Source organism: Piliocolobus tephrosceles, chromosome 8, assembly GCF_002776525.5.
Source record: "Piliocolobus tephrosceles isolate RC106 chromosome 8, ASM277652v3, whole genome shotgun sequence".
Lineage (NCBI taxonomy): Eukaryota > Metazoa > Chordata > Mammalia > Primates > Cercopithecidae > Piliocolobus > Piliocolobus tephrosceles.
The window spans coordinates 66,251,803-66,274,871 of NC_045441.1; the positions used below are offsets into that span (position 1 = coordinate 66,251,803).

Here is a 23,069-nt window from a genome sequence, read left to right on the forward strand (position 1 = left end):
AGGAAGGAAGGAAGGAAGGAAGGAAGGAAGGAAGGAAGGAAGGAAGGCTGGAAAGTGCAGTTTGAGGCTGAAGATGACCGGGAGTCTGGGATTCTCATGATTCACTTAAACTAAGATAGGAGATCAAAAAGTTCATTTCTGTTGGTCCCAGAGCAGATGATGCTCATGGCTTTGTAAGTATTGGGCATGGCCTGGAGTGGAATGAGGGAAGAGGGCCTGTCAAGGTCATAGCCCCAAGGACCTTAGGAGACTGGAGGAAGATAGACTTGTCAAGAGAACTGAGAGGTCTGGGTCTGGCCTGGACTCCAGTTGTGCTGCTGCAGACGAGGCGAGAGAGGTAGCCAAGACCAGGTGGTGAAGAGTTTTGCCTGTCATACTAAGTGATGCATTTTATCCAGAAGAAATTGGAAAGCCATTATGAGATTTTAAGCCAGAAAATAATTACACTGCTAGTGATGTAGAAGCTATCATGGAGAATGAGATTGAAGGTGTAAAAGGGTCCAGAAGATATTTCAGATTGAGAGTAGATATAGTAACAGCTATCTCTGAAAAAAAATTCGGTGCCTTATCATTGGTTCCCAACTCTCCCATTGCTTGTTTGATGAGGCAATGGTTAATTTGCACTGTGATGCTACACGTATCAATAAGCTATAATATCAATAGGAGGATTATGTCATTTTATGTTTTCTGTTCATTGAAGTCACACCCCAAGTACTTTTTAGGCAGAAAAGGAAAAACGATTCTTTTATGTCTGTCAGAAAGTTAATCAATTAAGAACAGAAAATTGTACAATGAGAATGAGATACTTGAACCTTGGGAGAAATGTTCTTTCACCAAATAGACTTACTGAATGTTCTTGTCCAAAGGTGTACTTTATTAATTGTGCTGAGAAGAAGATATTTCTCTTATTAGGACTGTCTTGAGGATACTAAATATATATGTGTGTATGTGTATTTTTTATTACTGTGCTGTACCTTAACAGATCTTTTATAATTGATAAGTTATTTCAGTTTCCACAATGCAAACAAGGAAAGACAGGGTCCCCAAAACACAAACTGAACAGACTACACAGCTTGTGTGACTATAAGATCAGGGAGTTCCTGACACATAGTAGATATTCTAAATATTTTGATATTTATTAATGTCGATATACTTATTACTATTGAGGTAATAAACTTACTGACATAGAAATGCTCCAGGAATAAAGATGAAATAAATTCTGTCTACTGGCCAATTCACATTTATTTATACCAACATTTACATTCCATATACCTCTGTAGTATTGAATTCATACTTCTAGTTATTATCATTAGAAGTAATGATCCACAAATTATTTTACTTCAAAAAATATTTTATCCTGCCAGCCTCTTCCTTGCAATAATTTTGTGGTCTTGTTTTTAATACAATTACTGCCAGTAAGGGACGATTTCTCTTCAAGTCTCTCCTTTAATCATTAAATGGTTTTTAATATATTAGACTTGATTAATCAGGTTTCTTTTTTTCTTCCATCTGAATATTCCAAGTAAAATTTGGTCCTCAAATTTTCCACCTTTACTTTATTATTAGATTTATTCACCCAACACACAGGGATTTCTGTATTTTCATTTGCATCTGAATGATTGCATACTAAATGATAGTGTTGTCTTAACATTTTTGTACTTTCATATTCAAAAATATTTATTTACAGTTGGTAATATTATAGTAAAAGGAAATAAGAGATTTAATACCCTGCAGAGGCCCAAATCCATCATAACATTTTTTCACTCATAAAAACACCTGGTCATAGCTAGAAAATATGCAATGGTGTTGGACACTTGCTTTGATCCCCTGGAATGAAAACTCTGTGGAAATGGGATTTTCCTCCTTTGTTCAATGCTTTATCCTCAGTACCTGGGATCTGGTTTTACATGACTAATCTTAAGGGTCCTGAATATTTATTGTGTTTATGATTATAAAGGGCATGCTAGTTGTATATCTAACAAAAACACAGATGAGCAATAAGAAAAATCATACATAAAGATTTGGCAAACATATGTGCATGTTTACACATGCAAGCACACATATAAATACATGTTCACAAACATATTAAGATGGATGGCCCAAGACATGGGCCAAATGGAAGATGAAAATTTAGAGTTCTCAGCTGTGGCTATGATTTCTAATATTCTTTCAAATGTTTACGACTTAATCAATGTATCCACTCTTAAGAGTCTTGAAAACCAGACTCTTAAAATGAAGATCTTTTATTGAGAGGCAGAAGACAGTTTCCTCTGATTTATTTTTCTCTGACCAGCCTCACAGAATCATGCTTAGAGTATAAAACTCCAATTCAGGCCAGGCACGGTGGCTCACGTCTGTAATCCTAGCACTTTGGAAGGCCAAGGTGGGTGGATCACCTGAGGTCAGGATTTTGAAAACAGCCTGGCTAACATAGCGAAACCCCGTCTCTACTAAAAATACAAGAATTAGCTGGGTGTGGTGGCAGGTGCCTGTTATCCCAGCTACTTGGGAGGCTGAGGCGGGAGAATCACTTGAACCTGGGTGGCAGAGGTTACAGTGAGCTGAGATTGAACCACTGCACTTCAGCCTGGGCGACAGAGCGAGACTCTGTCTCAAAAATAAATAAATAAATAAATAAGTAAATAAATATAATGAAACTTCAATTCAGACTGCATTTTGAGTTATACCTGTGCAACTCGTTCTCACTTCTGCTTTCTTAAATGTAAAATGAGGATGATATGTGTATGTATTTTATTAACTATTGTGAAACTGAAAAAAAACATGATGCATGTAAATCATTTGAAATACTATTGCGTACATTATAAATGCTTAATAAATGTCAGTCATTACCATTATTCATTAAATAAATTATGTTTCAATGTTTTGGTGTGCATACATAGCATAAAGGTCAAATTCAACATATTGGTTGGGCATGGTTGCTTGCACCTGTAATCCCAGCACTTTGGGAGGCCAAGGTGCGTAGATCGCTTGAGGTCAGGAGTTTGACACCAGTCTGGCCAACATGGTGAAACTCTGTCTCTACCAAGAAATACAAAAATTAGCTGGGTGTGGTGGCTCACACCTGTAATTCCAGCTTCTTGCAGGCTGAGGTGGGAGAATCTCTTGAACCCTGGAGGTGGAGGTTGTAGTGAACGTGCCACTGCACTCCAGCCTGGGCATCACAGAGTGAGACCCTGTCTCAAAAAGAAATCGACATATCATTTTTCTTAAAGATATTATACATTCTGAACAATATCTGTACAGTGAAATTTAAGAAGATTATTGAAATTTATTTTCATGTGATAAATACAGAACATTTGGCATCATGGGCTCTTTTAATATGTGGTGGTTTAATTATTTTTGTCCCATACTTACATATATTCAAATTACTGAGAGTAATTTAAATAGTTTTCAATTATTTACCTGCATACAGTATATAGCCTACACAACTGTATTATCTGCATACAGTATATAGCCTACACAACTTGATATGGTACCCACTAGCTATCCATTGCTATTTAAATTTAAATTCACTAATAATTTTGATCAAATAGTCATAGGTAGTTAATTTTATTGTATTGAAGAGTGCAGAAAGGTTTTTTCTGTTTGTTTGATTGTTTTGTTTGTTTGTTTTCAAGAGACAGAATCTTGCTCTGTTTGTTGCCCAGACTGCAGTGGTGTGATCATAGCTTACTGTAACCTTGAATTCCTGGGTTCAAGTGATCCTCTTGCTCAGCCCCCCAGATAGCTGGGACTACAAATGCATGCTACCCTACTGGGTAATTTTTAATTTTTTTATAGAGATGAAGTTTCTCTATTTTGCCCAGGTTGCGGCTCGAGCTCCTGGACTCAAGTGATCTTTTTGCCTTGGCCTCCCAAAACACTAGGATTATGGGTGTGAACTACTGCTCTCAGCCTGCAGAAAATTTTATTGGACAGCACTTGTGTAGACAGATCTCATTTTTACTGCTTTTAAAAAGATTCCAAAGTTTGGAATTAGATGATTTGTCCTCACCTTTTTGCTCCATTGACTGACTGGTATGTGATCACGAACAGTTTACTTACTGACTTTCCACTTTCTCATGTTTAAAACAGAATTGGAGGGTCAAATAAGACCACTGTACAAAAATATTGTTTGCACACAACCAGAGCTGTTATTAATATTGTTCCTCCACAGAGATTACTCTGCTTTTCAAACATTATCCCCAAAGACCTGCACTTTAAGTCTTTCTCCCTGTAATTGCTTGTTTGAGGTTTTTGCCAATGTCCAAACAGATGAAAACCAGAGTGTGTTCTCAGAGAGGTTTGTCTGATCCCAGTTTCATATCGGGGACTGTAGCTCACAGTCTGTCTTCTCTTTATAAGGAATCACTATCTCTATTACATTTCTTATTCACTGAAAATGCCATCTACCTCATTTTGCTGTCGGTTTGGATAAACATAAAGAACGAAAGATAATTATAATGTACTACAACAAGCATAGTTGAAAGATTAAGTGTAAGAATCATGAAATGTATGATAATACTGGTATCAACTATTTTTATTCTGATTATCTATGCTACTCATTATGACCAATAGTAAGGATGTTGGAAATGTAATTATATTATGTGATAAATAAATCTGATACATTTCTGTAAATTGAACCAATATTTTAAAATAAAAAGCTAAATTACCAGTGTTTTATTGCCTTATAAATTTAGAAATGTAATTCATGTTATTGTTTTTGACTATTTCATTAAGAAATAGAGAAAATGTCACTGTTTTCATTATCTGAACTGCAAGTGTTTGAAAATAAAACAAACTGGACCAGAGGCACTAATTTAACAGGTACCCAAAACTTATCTGCTAAGAATTGAACCTGAGGCTGGAATTAAAATTGTCTAGTAAACACAACTTTTGAGGTTATTGTTTCAAGAAGTGAAGTGTCTAGATTGGAGGATAATGAAAATCATGTGTTTAGAAATATGAATAAACTGTAGTACATCCCAACAATGCAATGTTACTCAGTCATAAAAAGAAATGAGCTATCAGGCCATAACAAGACATAGAGGAAATGTAAATGCATATTAATAACAGAAAAAAGCCAGTCTGAATAGCCAGTCTGTATGATTTCAACTCTATGACACTATGGGAAAGGCAAAATTAGGGAGAAAATAAAAGGTTCAGAGGTGGGTGGGAGGGCAGAGATAAATAAACAAAGTAAAAATATTTTAGGGCAGCGAAACTTCTCTGAAAGATACTATAATGGTGGACACATCATTATACACCTGTCCAAACTCATAGATTATACAACAAAAAGAGAACCCTAATGTATATTATAGAGATTGGATAGGAATGAGATGTCAATGTAGTTTAACCAATTGTAACTAATGTACTACTTTGGTGGGGAATGTTGGTAGTGGGGAAGAGTATGCATGTATAGTGGGTAATAACTTTCTAAACAGAAGTAGAATTAATGTGAAACATAGAGAGATATTTGAAATAAGCAAGGCTTTAGTAAAGAAAATGAAGGCAAGATGTAAAGCAGTGTTGAATCTCTGTACGGTCTCAATTTTGTTGTGAGCCTCAAACTTTTTAAAAAAGAACAGTCTTAAAAAAATTAAGTCCTGTTCTATAATTTTCTTTTTACCAGATAATAATAATAAAAGGTCTTTGACATTTTATCTTCTTCTTCAGTGTCCTCTATAAATCATTGCAAAAGAATATATTTTACCCCTCATATTTGGCTGCTATTGGACTTAAGGAAGAATTGATTAGTTCTTCAATGTCTAGATTGAATATATGCCCGTATTTCTTTTACATAAACTTTAAGCTATTTAAATGTAAAACTATGACACAATTAAATATGTGATATAGCTTTAATATTCAGTTAATAATATTTCATGGAAAGAAAATACATGATACAGCTTTAAACATTCAGTTATCCATATTTCATGTAATAAATACATGGTACAGCTTTAAATGTTCAGTTAACCATATTTCATGAAAAGAAAATGGAAAATATTACTTATTTTTTCAAACAAAAATAACTTAGTACAGTAGCATATTCCTTCAAAAACGTGGTGCTAAATACAAATTATATGTGTACGTTCATGCTCAATTTATACATTACATACAGAAAAGACAAAATTATGTGATCCTTACATTCTCAATTGTTTGTGTTCAGTATGCTGAAAGCTGATAATTAAACACCGTGTACCTTAGTTGTGTAAGTACAAATGATCATGCCGTGTTCTAAATAAAGTGAAGATCTATAATATATTTGACTTTCTTTCAAATAAATGTCAGAGCATGTTCTTTTATTTCTTTTTTGTTTTTTTCTGAATTTTTCTATAAAAGAGTTAAATCAAGCTGATTAAATCATTTCAGTACCACAGGGGGAAACGTTGGAAAAGAGGATTAGCTCATCAGCAGGATGAGTTAGGTCACAGCTTATCCGACCATAATTCAAGAGCTGTGTTCTCCAAGTCTGAAAGTTATAGTCATGTCAAGGGTCAGAGCCAAATGTTTTTTATCGTAAGTTGGAACTGCTTATTCTTGCAGCTGGCTGAGCTTTAGTTGACTAGTTTCAATTATTCGGGTCATTTTTTTTTTTTTAAAGCTCAGGATTGTCTTCAATTTTCTGCCTTCCTTGGTTCATAAATAACTATTAGTTTGTATTAGATATACATTGATACTTCTATTAAGAAGGAAAGTCCATTTACAATATATGTCTCTGTTGATAACTTTATAAAGAGGAGTAGAATTAATGTAAAACATAATGCCAAATTTAAAATAAGTAAGACTTCATTTAAAAAAGAAATGAGCCAGGCATTGTGGCTCACACCTGTAATCTCAGCACTTTAGGAGGCTGAGGTGAGTAGATCACGAGGTCAGGAGTTCGAGACCAGCCTGACCAACATAGTGAAACCTCATCTCTACTAAAAATACAAAAAAAAAAAAAAAAAAAAAAAAAAAATTAACCAGGCGTAGTGACATGCACCGGTAATCCCAGCTTCTCAGGAGGCTGAGACAGGAGAATCACTTGAACTCAGGAGGCAGAGGTTGCAGTGAGCCAAGATTGCGCCATTGCACTCCAGTCCCTGGGTGACAGAGTGAGACTCTGTCTCAAAAAAAAAAAAAAAGGATGAAAGACAAAAAGTGTGTTTTTTTTAAACTGTGATTTTTGATCCATTGGTGGCTAGTAAGTTCAGTCTAGATGGTCTTTGAGAAAAATTTTAAGAATAGAATAGGAGTAGGTTAATATAGAAAAGAAAATATTTGAACAATTATGAATCCCACTAGTGTGTGTGTGTGTGTGTGTGCGCGCGCACATGCATGTGCACTGTGTTAAGATGGAAATTATTTTTCTTACATTTTTATGATTGACCTTGAACAAAAATAGTTTGTAAGCTACCAGTGTAGAAACAAGAAGATGAACTTGTCTTGTTGGTTATGAAACTCTGGGAAATTGAAATCTGTAAGACTGTCCCTAATCTGTAAAATGGGGAAAATGCACTCTACCTCACAGGGTTCATGTAAGAATAATGTGCGATAATATGTGTTAAAACTCCTACCATGATTTCAGTCACATATTAGGCACTCAGTAAATAGTTCCCTTTATTAAAAAGCTCCTACTATGATTTCAGTCACATATTAGGCACTCAGTAAATAGTTCCCTTTCTTAGTGACAACATCACCAATGATAAAACTAACTTGGGACATTTCACAACACATTGAATTGTATGCCTGGGAATCTTCAGATGTCTTGACGAGATGATGGGTATTCATGGAAAGTTACAAATTGAAAAACTAGACTAGAGCGAGAGATATGCAGGTAGATCTGTGCTAAGAACAGGGTTCTAGAACTGTATTTTGTTCCAATTATTCCTTACAGTAGCTTCTGGTTGATTAGGAATCTAGTAGTCATTCAACCCATTAGTTATTTCTCCCAAATACCTCTAAAAATGTCATATATACCTCAAGGGATAATTGGAGTTTATCTTCAGGCCTTGTCAGATACACACAATCTGACTTCAGTGGCTTCTGGGTAAGATAGAACTAATGAGTTATTGTGAACATATTTCAGTTAGATTATCACCAGACAGGTAATAAGCAACCTATATCCTTGTCACAGCACAGACACAGATAATGGGTTTCAGAAATAAAGTGAGAACCATTTAAAAACCAAACCACTAATATGTTTTTACCTCTCTAATGTCCGTCATATTTATCCAGAGTTTTGCTTATGTTCTCCTTATTCTTACTCATGGGCAAATCCTTTGATGGTAAAAAAGGATGTCTTCTTCATGGTACTGGCAAATATTTGAAACAAATACATGACTTTATGAATGGATGATTACTTATTATCAATAGAGAAATTATATTGTGAAAGACTCCCATTTTTTTCTTTAGTATTTTGTGAAAAGTCCATTTTAAATATCTTCCCAATGGATTTATAGCTGTCACTACCTAAAGCAGAGAAAGGTGGGATAGGGAAGTGGGTCTTCAAGCATTCACATGTGCACCAACTCACCTAGGGTAACATTATTCTGACCCGAATACCATCCAGTGGGTGACAGAGCAGTGCCATGTCTGTGGATCCCAAAGAACTCTCCTTCATCTACAACAGTCGTAGGCTGTGTCTAGCTGCTATACTGATATTCCAGAGAATTTGGTTATTCTATGCCTAAAAAATATAATTTTCTATGTAGCCTGTGTGTTCTCTCTCTCTTTTCTTAATTTGTTTTCTGTTTGAGATCACTGTAAATAATTAACAAAATATAAAGACAATTTTTTTTTCCAGGTCTGAGAATGAATAAAGGTGCCATCACCCCTCCCCGGACTACTTCTCCTGCAAATTCAAGTTCCCCAGAAGTAATCCACCTGAAGGACATTGTCTGTTACCTGTCTCTGCTTGAAAGAGGAAGACCTGAGGATAAGCTTGAGTGTATGTGTTTCTTCATTTTGGTTACTCATCACCGTTGGGGGCAGGAGAAAGGACTGAATATTGATTAACTTAAAATTGCATTAGTACAGTTCTATACTTTTTGTGAAATAAAGTGACCCTGCTTAATAGTAAAAATTTCCTCCTGCTGAGAATCAAACAATTAAAAGATATTATGATCTATTAATTTCAGGTTCTTATTTATCAAGTTACATTTATTACTGACTATTTCTTGATTATGTTTGTCATAGGACTTTAAAAAATTGTTCCTCAGTTCTTTGGAGTTAACAAGATGCTATTAGAAAGTAGCCTTTGAGTTGTTTTCACAAAGCATTTATTTCTAGTGTGTGAAGAAACCTTCCCATTAGTGAGTAAGAAACTTGCCTATAAGTATGCAACCTGCACCTTTTCCCCAGTGGAAATCTCCCTTGCAGTCTTCAGCACTAACACTCTTGTTGGCAGAGACACATTATTTCTCAAATGCTAAACCTGAAAGTGTCATTTATAGTATTCGATACTGGATATTATAAATCATTAAACAATAGCTTTGTTTCTTTTAGGATATGGTGGATAGAGAATTTCTATTCAGCTGAGGGAAAGTAAATAATGACTGTCTTTAACAAAATATAGTGACTGAGCTCTCTCTGGTGGCTAACTATGCTCATTGCAATATAAGAAAATATTTTTCAAGCATTTACTCTAAACCTGATCATTTGATCATCTATTCTATCTCTGAGGCTCTTTCTAAATATAGTCCTGGCAACTTACTCAATAATCTGATAAATCTGATTATATAGGATATGGTAAATTTAATGAAGAATGCTTGCTACTAGAATGATAGTGAAGATAATGGATCTAAACTTTAATACTTCTAAAGCAAATATAAATAATCATGCTGTCTCAGAATTATTATTGGGAGGCATTTTTAGTTAAATTTAATAGTAACTTTTTGATAATATTTCTCCTTCCAATAAAGGATTTACTGTAATGTGATTATTTAAGAGTCACACCTGCTTAGGTTATGAATAAACCATATGAATATCATTCTTTAAATATATATTTATTATTCGTAAATGTTGAATATTTGCATTTCAAGATTTATTTTGTATTCCTAAGAAGTTACAGAAATCTGTCTCATTCCAAAGTAAATATTAATGTTCAGTGAATTTCTATTGAAGTGACAGCCAGAGAGAAAGTTTGCTCAGGTGTTATCGGGAGCACGTTTGGGATGATTATAAACATATAAAGACAAACATTTTTTCCACATCTGAAAATGAATAAAGGCACCATCCATCCTCCCCAAGATGGTATTTGGTCTTGCAGTTTAACTATTTCTGGGTCAACTGGATGTATATTGCTTTTAAGGTGGAATTCCTGAGAAGAATGCTTTTGAGTTTTCAGTGTGCATCCTTGAACCCACATAGATTTTGTCCACAATTACACATAGAATGTTAACTCACCACACTTTTCAAAAAGACATGATGAATCTCATCCAACTGACCTGCCATTTACTTTTCTTTAGTGTTCTCAACCCCCTTCTCTCTGTTTTTTTCTTTGACTTTCCCAGCTTTGTTTCAAGCTTACACTGGATGCATTGCATTTTCCTTTTTTAAAAACCATTTCTTCAGACCGTTCTTATAGGCAGTGTTGTTATGGCCCGGAATTATCACTATCATTTTCACCAAACTCTTCAAAATACATGATGCTGTCGGTCTGTTTTCTCATATCCTCTGATTTGGTGATTCTTACCACAGCTATACATCAGAATCATCCGAAGTTTGGTTTTCCTTTTCTTTTTAAATGCCAATGCCTGGCCCTTTCCTATGTCAATTAAATAACAATCTCTCTTCCTCATCCACTTTCTTAACAATTTACCATATATTTTTACTCTTCTAAATTGCATATGTAAAAATTACTAACATGTATTCTTTTACAGTTACAGATTCTTAAAAATGAATTCTCAGTAAGACTCCAAACATTTGTATTGATGGTTAGTTTAATACATACTTACTCCGAAAGGGTTACGACTTATTAAATACAGTATAGACCAAAATAATGAAAATGAGAAAAAGCAATTATAATTAACACAGAGACACACGTGAATAAGCACCTAAAATTAACTTTTGCAGGTCAATGTTGAATTTGGATCTTATTTCCAGGTAGCTAAGCAGAAAGAAATACACACACGTTGATTTAGGTTAGAGGTTCTCAAACTTTATCACACATCAGAATCACCTGCAGGACTGGTATATCTGATTCAGCTGACCTGGGGTGGGGTCTGAAAATGTGCATTTCTAAAAGTTTCCAGGTGATGCTGATGCTAATGTTCCAGGGACCACATTTTGAGAAGCACTGGCTTATGCAATTCCTTCTGTCCAGTGAAAACTCACATACACAAAGAATTCACCTGAAATAACAGTTGTTTTTCTTGGAGTTGATGAATAGTGACAGTATTTGTTAGGTACTTTTACCTGGGTTATTAGATAAAAGAATTACACGGTTGTCAATGTTTATATAAGTAGTACTTTGTTTCCCCAAATAATATTTAAAAAATCTATTCAGTGCCTCCCACCACTTTCCATTGCCTGTCTTTTCTGCCAGGCATTTATAAAATGTTTATTATAAAGCTTATTCCATTAAAAAACAGCAAACGAAAGTTCCCAAATGTTTTACTGATTACAGGAAGTCCTCACTTAACATCCTCAATAGGTTTTTGGAAGCTGTGACTTGAAGTAGAACAATGTATATAACAAAACCATTTTTTTTTGCTCATCAATGTTATAACAAAATGTCATGGAAGGAAAGGATGTTATTCGAGAACCCTCTGTACATTGTTTTGCTTGAAGTCACAGTTTCCCAGTATCTAGCAATCATATTGAGTACTTACCATGTAAGTCATGTCTTCAACTTTATTTCCTTTACGCAATCTTAATTCTTCTCTCTGAGGAACTTCCCCGTCCCAAGGCTCTATCAGGTAGAAGGTGTTTGTTACCCTTAGATGTGTGCTTTTGCATGCATGCATACGTGCATGTGTGCCTGTGTGTGTTGGGGTTGTGGGGAATTCCATTTTTATCTCCCCTTGTTGGTACCAAGTACCAACCGCCCCTGTGAATGAACAAGGACGTGGTCTCAGGGCTGATTTGCCCTTCTAACTTCAAGCGCTCCTTCATACTTTATGGAGAGTCATCAACCTCTGTTTTACCCTCAAATCCTGTGGCTTTGCCTCCATTTTATTTCAGCCCTTCACTTCTATTACAATACTCCAAGCCTTGTAACTGCCAAGAACTGCTATTATTCTAAAACTAAACTGTCAACTTTACTTTGATCCCAGCCCGTATTCACTTAGCTTCTCACTCTCCTACTTTTAATTTAATTATTGCATAGTACAGTAATTAAGAACCTTGACTCTTCATTTATAATGATTGAATGCAAACCCTAGGTTGAGAATTAACTGTCTCAGTGATCTGAGTACATTTTTAAAACTTCCTCAGGACTCAATTTTCTCAACTGTAAAATTGGGATGATTAAATAGTCTCTATCCCATAGGATAACTATGAGGATTAGATAAACTAATATTTTTTCACATATGTCCCTTCACATTTATTACTTTACATAAATGCATGTTAGGCGAAATAAAAGTAAATTAAAACTGTTTTACCCTTGCCCACTTTACTCTCTCTTGAATTTGCCTGCTGACTTTTGGTTGTCCATCCTTTCAGATTTGAACTGATCTCATAATCCGTGATGTCAATTAGTTTTTCACACTTAATTTCAGTTATTCAACTTATTTGCTCCTATACTATACTGAGTGGCAGAGAATTGGTGAAATAAAAATATAATTCTTTGGGTTGTAGCTCTACTCAAAACCTCAGCTGGCCTTCAGTGCTCGGTGTTTCTCTCATCTAGTTTTCTAGTTAAAAGTTAATCCATATATTGTTTTCTTTTTCCAAACAGCTACCTTTTTAATCATCATCTTATTCATTAAGTGTATGTTCTTGCAACTTCTTTTTATTTTACTTAAAACCTTATCAACTAATATACTTTTTTTTTTTCTGTTTCTCTTCTGATTCAGAGTGATAAAGTCCCTTTGATAGTTCCTGATTTCATAATGCATAAAATTGAAACCCTTAACTGGGCATACATACACTGATCTGACTCCACACTCTGCCAGGCTTGCTTTGACTGTGACCTGCACACATATGCACATACCATGTCCTAGTCACATGGGTCAACTTTTCTAACATCAGACAAACCCTGAACTTTTCCACTTTCATCCCTTTGATTACAATGTGCAGTTGCTGGGTTTCACCCCCCTGCCTCCCCACAGTGTATATTTGATCGAGTCTAGTCCACATTTGAGGTTTACCCTGCATCATGAATCTCTTGCCATCTCCTAATTGGATTTATTTTGCTGTCTTTTGTACCCTTGCACCTACATCTGTGTGTGTGTGTGTTTGTGTGTGTTTCAACAGGTAGATGCTCAATAAATGATAGTTAAATGGAAGTGTATTAAAGTCAATGGGTAAAAATAAAGTCAATGAGTGCCTGAAAATATAAAAATAACATCAACTGTTTAAGATATCGAATAATACTAACTTTATATTTTTGACTTTAAAATACATGATATTCACATTTGAATTTGTGCTTATCAAGTTATTAATGATTCAACAAGAATTTTTAATATTATCTTACATTTTCTTAAAATGTATCATCGAAGAGAAAATCAATAGGGAAATATTCAGAAAGTAGATAACTGACGTACAGAGATTGAACAGTCACCTACATATTAAAAGTTACTTCCACATGCAGTATTAACCTTAGAAACAATGAAATTTAATAGTGAAGAGACCTTAAAGTTCACCTAGTCAACTTTCCTATAGTTTGTCAATGAAAAAAAAAAAAATAGAGGGTGGTTATTAATTACACTACCAGTTTATCTAGTTATGACTAAAACCCATAATTTCTGAGCTACTTTATAGGGCTCTTTTTATTTTGAAAAGCTGTCTTTTGTTGTTTTTATTGTTGTTTCTCTCGTGAATAAAAGGAGAATCTATCTCTCTGTTATACTGGATGTGAAACACACCTAAGCAGCTGATAGTTTTCACTCTGCTTTTAAAGTTTATTAAATCAGTATTGAAATATACAAGAGTGGAAAAAAGTGAATTAAAGAAATTCCAGCTTAAATGCCTTTTATAAATATATTTTATATTTTATATTAATAACATATATCATATCATATCATATCATATCATATCATATAATGATCATATCAACAACATATAATGGCAAGTGCAAAACACCAGAGTATGTATAGTAGGATATATTCCTTATGAAAACAGATAGAAACTTGCAAATCTTTTGGAAGAGAAAAAAATTGGGATATAAAAATTTATCTTGCATAATATGCCTTTGCTCTGATCTTTTAACTAAATACATGTGTGGGCATATAATAGTTTCTATATAAAGTGAAATTACATGAGCATAAAAATAGGAAAAATGTGGGTTAAACTAGTTTATAACATTGAAGCAGGTACCCCTATTTGGAAGCTGTCATGTTGTCAGAATAATTTTAACATTGGGCTTTTTAAGTTTTTGCAGCCAAATATCTATATATTTATTTTGTTTTTAAAAATAAGATCCTTTTGTTCAGTGATTCCCTTGACCTTCGGGCCTGACTTTACTTTTAAATACTAAGAAATAGTCTTACTATATAATTTGAAAATTCAATATTAATAATGTCAATATTATTTTTAAATATAGTTTTAAAAGGGAAAGGTTTTATAGGCTCACCAGGCCAAACAAATTTTATTTTCCATGGAGTTAATAACTGCCTTTTTTCTAACTTAATTATTTTTCTTATTTATTTATTTATTTATTTAGAGACACAGTCTCACTCTGTTTCCCAGACTAGAGTGGAGTGACGCAATCTTGGCTCACTGCAACCTCCAGTTCCAGTGATTTTCCTGCCTCAGCCTCACTAGTAGATGAGATTACAGACACGTGGCACCATGCCTGGCTAATTTTTGTATTTTAGTAGAGATGGGGTTTCACCATGTTGGTCAGCCTGGTCTCGAACTCCTGACCTCAAATGATCCACCCACCTCATTTTCTCTATTTCTATAACTAATCAATTCCCAATTTCTCCACCATAAATTTATGTTCGTAAACTTGCGCTCTTCATTTGCTCTTGAATATTTTAATTGATAATCACTTTCACCCTTTATTTTAGTTGTTCTCTTTCTTGAACCAATATTATTTGGATGCTGAACATCCAAGACAGAACTCTGAATTGTTATTTTTTCTTTTTTTTTTTTTTTTTTCTATTTTCCACCTTCTTTTCTTTCTTCTTATGTTTTTCAGTCCATATCTGGGACATCTTTTTTACCTGGTCATGAGTTTTTCCCCAATTTTTCTTACATTTAACTTCACAGAGAATCCATTTTATTCTTAGCTTGATCCTTATATGTTCCTATTTGTATTTCATGGATTGAAACTTTCCTTTTAGTTATAAGGTTTCCCCTCCTCCCTCCTTTGTTGGTTTCTTCCAAACTACTTGTGTTGAAAGAACTTTTCTGATGGTTGTACTTGTATAGATGAGTACTCATACCGATGGTATTGACTTACTGGGGATAAGGAAAGGGACTTATTCTTTCAATATTCAGTATATTCGCTTTCACATAATTACCTTGTTTTGGTCTTGTGTCCTTACACTCAGAATTCCTGAGTACCTTTAGCCCAGAATTCCTTTCATTTTCACTTTTGCAGAACTCAAAGATCTAGTCTTCTGTTGGGGGAGAGAGCTTACATACACCCCAGATAATCCTGTGAAGATTATCTGTTAATTTTCCAACTCACCACCTTTCTAAGCAAATCTATGCTTCTTCACCTCTACCAGCTTAATTTATATTTCTAAGATGTCTAAGTCAACATATATGTGTACATATTTTCTCCAGCTCCTGAAAATTGTGTTAGTGTTTTCTGCTCTCGTATTTTCTTTCTGCTTACAGATTTATTCCTATTTTATCTCTTACTGTCACTATAGTGGTAATTCAATAGAAAACCAAGGTAAATATGTGTGTTCAATACTTCGTGTTTTGCATTACCTAGCTACAATTTTAAATTAGAAAAGTAGACTTATCACTGAAAATTAAAGTCTTAGAATTTCTCTTTCTTCTCCTGGATGAAACAAAAGTTTTATCCTTGACCTTGACTTGGTAATATTTAGAGTACACAGTACTTGGTACTCAATATATGTATGATATTTTTATTATTGTTATTATATTAACTAGAGCTTAAAACTCTTCAAACTTTCTTCCTTGATGAATTAGACAGAATTTATAGAGAGCATTAACTCTTGTTAATGTGTTTAGGAATAAATTATTTAAAATATTAGATTCTTCAGGCACTAATGAAGTAGAGATTTTCGGACCAACTTTCCTACTGGAATCAACTGGAAAACTGGAACAAATGTATAGTTTTAAAACCTGTTTAAAAGTTTCAGGAAAATATCAAGGCAACTTGGATTTTTAGGGCAAATTTTCGGGAGAAAGAAACATGACTTTTTCCATTGAATTTAAGAAATTAAAGTACAAGTCACTCATATATTTTTCTAGATAACGAGCAGAATGGAAGCCAGATATTAGCAATCAAGTACAGTTATATATGTAAAGTGGCTAGAATAACATGTCCAGGCTCAAGTTGGGATTATTACAGACATTTAAATTTGGCCTAACATTAGAAAGTGAAACAATGTAGTTTGCCACATTAAGAGAATAAAGAAGAAAATCATAAAAGTATTTTATCACATTCCATATGTATTCTATTCATGGTTGAAAGCAAAACAACTGTAATAGCAAAAATTCTTAAGTAACAGAAAGTAAAGAACTCCATTTATCTAATAATGTGTATATATAGGAAATTCCCATCAAACTTTAAAAGTGAAATATTGAAGTTTCTCTCATTGATATTGGGAACAAGACAAGAATGGCCACTACTCTAAGTGTAATTCAACTTTGTGTCAGAGATCATTGCCCATGGCAATAAGGCAAGAAATATACATAGAGTTTAAGAGGATGGGAAAGAAGAAATTGAAATTCATTGTTTTTTATAGACTACTCAGTAATCTACAGATAGATCAAATACTTGAATTAATAAGTGTGTTTAGCAAGAGCTGTGCCTACAAGGTAGAAATAAAAATCACTTGTATTTCTGTATGACACCAACTAATAATAAGTAAATAAAATTTAAGAAATTTTACCATTTATCAAATCAAAATTAATAAATACCTGGGAATAAATCTTTAAAAACTATTTGAAAGGTATCTACACAGAAGAGTATGAAACATTATTGAGAGAAATTAAAGCTCTAAATAAAGAGGATTATAACATGGTTGTAGATTTCAAGACGCAGCATTTTAAAGATTCTCCCCCAAACAGATCGATAGATTCAGTACAATCACATTAGAAATCCAGCAGTGTTATTTTGGTTAGTTTTTTGTTTTGTTTTGTAATAGGAGAAAGAAAAGATTGGCAAATGTTTTCTAAATGTCATATTCAATTCAATTCAAAAGAAGGGATGTAGAAGTCAAGATAATGGGTGTCTTTGGAGAGAGAAGAAGAAATAATGATAGAGGAGGATGAAAGGAGTTCTGATTTGTTAGTAAGAATTTGATCTCTTGATTTAGAGGTAATAGTTACATTGGTGTGTACACTTTAATAATGTATTAAATAATACATTTATCTGTAAGTGTAATATTTCAATACTAAGTTCCTTTTTAAAACCAATGTTAAGTACACACTACCCTTGGGAAAGACATAGAATCAGGTTTGTTTTAACTGGTTGTTTTTAATAAAGCATGTTATTATTTTTAAGCAATATTTAGGAGCACACAGAATCATTGGGAGAGGTACAGAACAAATTCTAGAGGCTGCCGCTTCAGGAACGATGACCAAATGAAGTATAAAATTGGGCTGGGATGGTTTCTTCCAAACACCCGACTCATCCAGAACCCTGGATGTTCTCTCTGAAACCACTGCCACCTCCCATCACCAGAATGGATTCTGTGCAGACTTCCTTTGCTTAGGTCACTAGCATCTGATTGATAACCTAGGACTGTGCTTCTGTGTGGTGGAGCCTGGGTCATGTGCACAGTCTAGCTTCAAGTCAGGCTAGTAAAGAAAAGGTATCCAGAGTTTTCATTTTCTAATGGTCTTCATAAAGTGTGATTTCCAGAAAATAGGAAGAAGTTTCAAACACCGTCAATAATGAATGCCCAATATCTATACGTCGTACCCATGTGTGTTTCTTTGAGTTCATGTTCCCAGTAAGGTCAACAAATAGGAACAGGGTTTCCACAAATTTGAGCAACGTGAAATGGTCATTTTTGCAGTCATTTACTACAGTAAGGGTTAACAGAGTCATAAATGTCCCTCAATCTAAAATATATTTAGGCTTTTCTAGGTATGTGCCTTATTCCTGGTAGTTAATCCTTTCTCTGAGTAGTCAGTCAATTCTTACCACTTACAAAGATATTTTTTACTATTTGCTGCTGCACTGCAATCTCTTGGAATGCTAGGTATGCATAATGTTGTATGTTGCTGTTTCCTTCTGCATTTTATTTATTTATTTTATTTATTTTATTTTGTTTTTTGAGACAGAGTCTCGCTCTGTCGCCCAGGCTGCAGTGCAGTGGCGCGACGTCGGCTCACTGCAAGCTCCGCCTCCCGGGTTCACGCCATTCTCCTGCCTCAGCCTCCCGAACCGCTAGACCTACAGGCGCCCGCCACCACGCCCGGCTAATTTTTTGTATTTTTCTTAGAGACGGGGTTTCACCATGTTAGCCAGGATAGTCTCGATCTCCTGACCTTATGATCCACCCACCTCGGCCTCCCAAAGTGCTGGGATTACAGGCATTTTATTTTAAATGCATTTTATTTTATTTATTGACTATGTGAGAGGGAATCATTACCATGATTTACAAATACAGATATGTATGTCTTTTAGTTGGCTTAGTATTATCGCCCTTCAGTCAATAGACAGACATTTGTTTTCTTACACTTTAACATCTTTCACATTTGTTTGCATCTTACAATAAATAGAATATTATAGTTATATGGCTAACGTTTTATTTCTTTTTAGCAATATATAGACCAATTATGCATCTTATTAATAATCATATATTAGAATTGGTGAAATGCAGTAACCATTAAATACAAAAATAATCACCTACAGATAGAATATCAAGGTCATTATATAATTATGCCTCTTAGTTATCAACGTCTTTATTAACATTATAGACCTCAGAATCAAGATCATTCAGGAAATTATACAAGTTCAAGACAAACCCTTACTTCCATTCTTCTATTTTTACAGCTGTGTCTTTCTTCTCTGTTTATCTCAAAATGGCACCTGTGGCCTCTTCCACAGCCCCCTGGGGATGTGTGAATTATACAAGGGAATCCTCAGGCCCATCAGGGACCTCTGTCATCTGCTTTCCTGAATCCCCTAACAGAGAGCCAATGTTCTCCTTTTCCTTACTTGATTAGTTCAAAGATCAGTTACCCTCTGAAGCTCCACCTCAGATTTAAACAAATAAACCATGAAAGCCATGATCATAATGCAATTTTTCTGTGCTGGCTTCCTCCATCAGAAAGAATCTGTTATTTTGCACTCCTCCTTCCTCGCCCATGCTCCTTGGGGATCAATCCTAACAATGGCATCTATTTGTATCATGATCTATGGCCTTCGGTTCACTTTTATATCTATAGCCTCCCTTAACTTTCATGGTAAATGTGTGTTATGGTAGAATGATTATTCTCATCACAGATAAAGAAAACAGTTTTTGACCAAGCTCTTGTAATAGTGAATGATTAATTTCAAATTATACTTGATTTCGAAAATTTCACATTAGTTGTTTTTCCTTATGCACTCTGCTCTTTAATACTCAGGCTTTGAATATTTCAACTTCTTCCCTTTTATTTTTGAGTTGACATTTAATGATCTTGTAATAAAGAGTTTAAACAAATAATAGTACTTTTTAGTGTCTTCTAGAAACAAACAAAATTTAATAGACTTTATATGTGCTATCCAGTATTTCTATTAATTAATTAATTCATTTTCAATTAAGTTTGAGAAATAATCCCACAAATTAATTGTTTGGAGCAGGGTAGGAATTTAGTATTTGTTTTCAACACAAACTAAATGTTAATGAATATACTTTAAACTAACATTGATCTTATTTGCCTATAATCTTGTTTTCAACACCTCTTTTATTCTAGTTATGTTTCGCCTTTATGACACGGATGGGAATGGCTTCCTGGACAGCTCGGTAATTTTTTTCTTCAAATTTTCTGTGAAAACTTCAAAGAGTTTCTTCTGAAAAATGCAATGAATAAATGTATAGTTATTACCACAGAAGTCACACTTAATGTAATTTACATCCACTCATATGGCATTTTTATCTTTTGACTTTTTGAAAGAGAGTGATCTGAGGAAACTGTTGGGATTACAGTTGTTCTACTGAATAGTTTTGCTACCACTACACGACTTTTTAAGATTTTTTTTTTTTTTCCTGCACTGAAGTTAGGTAAAAAAAGAAAGGCCCCAGCCTTGTCTGAATAAAACATAAGATTAAGTTGAAACCATTGATCTAGAATGAAGGAAAAACTATTCGTAACATTTGGCATTAAGGAAACTTGAGACTATAAGTAGAATTTTAAGGATTTGTAAAGTCAATTTAATTATCTCATTATTTTCCCAGTTTTACATGGTATCTTTAGTCCTATATGCTGCTGAAATAGGCAAATATATTTACAGATTGCTTTCACAAACTTTGCTTTTTAAATATCTCATCCAATTTAATATTCAATTTACATTCTTATAGTCATAAAAATAAGAAAATACCGTCTTTCTATGCTTAACTGAAAGGAAAAATTAAACGTTTGTTTGTAATATATGGAAATCATTCCTAGCTTTCAGAGAAATAGAAAGTAGTTTTTTGTCCTAGTGCACAGATCAGTATCGTGTGTGAAAGTCCATCTCAGGTTCTGTCCAATAAGGTAGTGTTTGGTAGTGTATTTTGCATATTATATTATTTCTTGTTCTATCAAGGAAATAAAAGAATATTAATAGAATAAGTGTCATATTATGGAAATTTTGAAGTGCACCATTTTTAATATATTTAATATTATTAAAAAACAAATGTTTTGATATATTTAATAATGACTGAAATAGACATGATCTCGGAAAATGAGTGAGGTTTTCTCATCGTCTGATAGACCACCCTATGGCAGCTAAAATAGACTTTTCAAAGCAAAGCAATGAGGTTGGAAGCCTATTTACGTAACTCTGAGTAGGATAATGGTATATAAGCTTCTCCAGAGAGAGATTAAAATATATAACTCCTACTCTAGGAAATGACCATCACTCTGAATTGATGCTGTTACTGTGGGATTTATTATGTTTAAGTCTCAGTAATTTTTCAAATACTGGCCGGGCATGGTGGCTCATGCCTGTAATCCCAGCATTTTGGGATGCCAAGGCAGGCGGATCACCTGAGGTCAGCAGTTTGAGACCAGCCTGGCCAACATGGTGAAACCCCATCTCTACTAAAAATCCAACAATTGGCTAGGCGTGGTAGTGGGCACCTGTAATCCCAGCTACTTGGGAGGCTGAGACAGGAGAATCACTTGAGCCTAGGAGGCAGAGGTTGCAGTGAGCCGATTGTGCCATTGCACTCCAGCCTGGTCAAGAGAGCAAGAGTCTATCTCAAAAAAAAAAAAAAAAAAAAAAAAAAAAAAAAAAAAAAAAAAAAAAAATTGTTTTTTTTCAAATGCTATTATTTTTAAGTTCCTAGTGGTCTTCAGTTTCCCAGTAGAAATAACAAGCTACATAATAAATTTGCTCATTTTATGGTGCCATTTCATGACTAGAACTTTTCATTTCTTTTGGATACTTTAATATGCACTTGTGACTACACTAATGGAAATTATATTTTAATGGAGAGTTGTTTAATTTAATGTTTCTTTTTAAATTAAATTAAAATGATGATTCTTTACTAGGCTTTAGCCATGGGTTGGCAGTTGATTTGAAAATTCAGTCAAATAGTCCTTATTTTTTTTTTGGTCTCTGGCCATTTTTGTTAGCATATACAGCAGATTACTAGCAATATTTAGAACTGTAGTCCCAATATTAAACAATGAGTTGGAGATAAATATATTTAGTTTTGGTTAAACTAGCCTCTACTTTTTATAATTAAAGGTCTGGATTTCATTTCTAGGGTTTTCTCCACAATACCTACTGCTCCAATATTTTTCCTTCACTGTCAGGTTTAAATTGTACCTTCTGACATCATGTGTCTTCAGAACGTTAAGGTGTGGCAGTTTACCTACTGGGGACAAAACAGAAAGAAAATGATAATTTGAAAATTGTCACTATTTTTAATAATAATAGTTAAGATTTGTTGATCATTTGCAATATGGCAAACAACAAAATAAATGCATTTTGTATAATAACATGTTTAATCTTTGCAGCAATACTGTGAAGGAGTTAAAGTTAGAGTAGCTATTTTGCCAATAAGAAAACTGAGTCTTAGGTGGGCTGGCATACCTAATATCACATGCCTACATAACAGTCCACCAAAAATAGTTTCTGTTCTTAAAAGATATCCAGAAACTTTAACACTTCCAAAACATTAATGCATATGTAAGCAAAGATGGAGTAGGTGAGAGATTAGTCATGCATGTGTGCACACACATGCACACTTTTAACCTATAATTCAAAGGGATTTATGTTTTAAAATCTGTTAATCTGTAATAAATACATTTATATTTGTATTACTTCTGGAGCAGCCTGTCTTAAGTAACATATTCATAATTATATTTTTTTTTCTGGAGAGAGGGAGTATAGCTTTCATTAGTTCCTCGAAGGGAACCACGGCTCCCCAAAAGAGAAACTGTCTTATCGTATTTCTTCTCTATTCCATAAACATCGACCACATATATTAGATTAGAGATTAGAGTAGAATAATCTTTCACTACTGTACTTTCAAGCTTTATTCTTATATACTTCTTACATTTTAAATCATATACCTTTTTTCAAATTGTCACGTTTTCTTTCTTTTTTTTTTTTTTTTTTTTTTTTTTTT

At 34.0% G+C, this 23,069-nt stretch overlaps 1 protein-coding gene across 19 annotated transcripts in view; it reads left to right on the forward strand.

Moving 5' to 3' along the window:
• The window catches only part of DGKB (diacylglycerol kinase beta), an 824,940-nt gene that overhangs the window by 255,129 nt on the left and 546,742 nt on the right, over window positions 1-23,069 (forward strand). For all 19 annotated transcript variants that reach the window (XM_023215889.3, XM_023215898.3, XM_023215895.3 and 16 more), the window contains 2 exons: window positions 8,786-8,929; window positions 20,203-20,252. In XM_023215889.3, coding sequence (XP_023071657.2) covers window positions 8,786-8,929; window positions 20,203-20,252 — 194 coding nt within the window. The remainder of the gene's footprint in view (window positions 1-8,785; window positions 8,930-20,202; window positions 20,253-23,069) is intronic.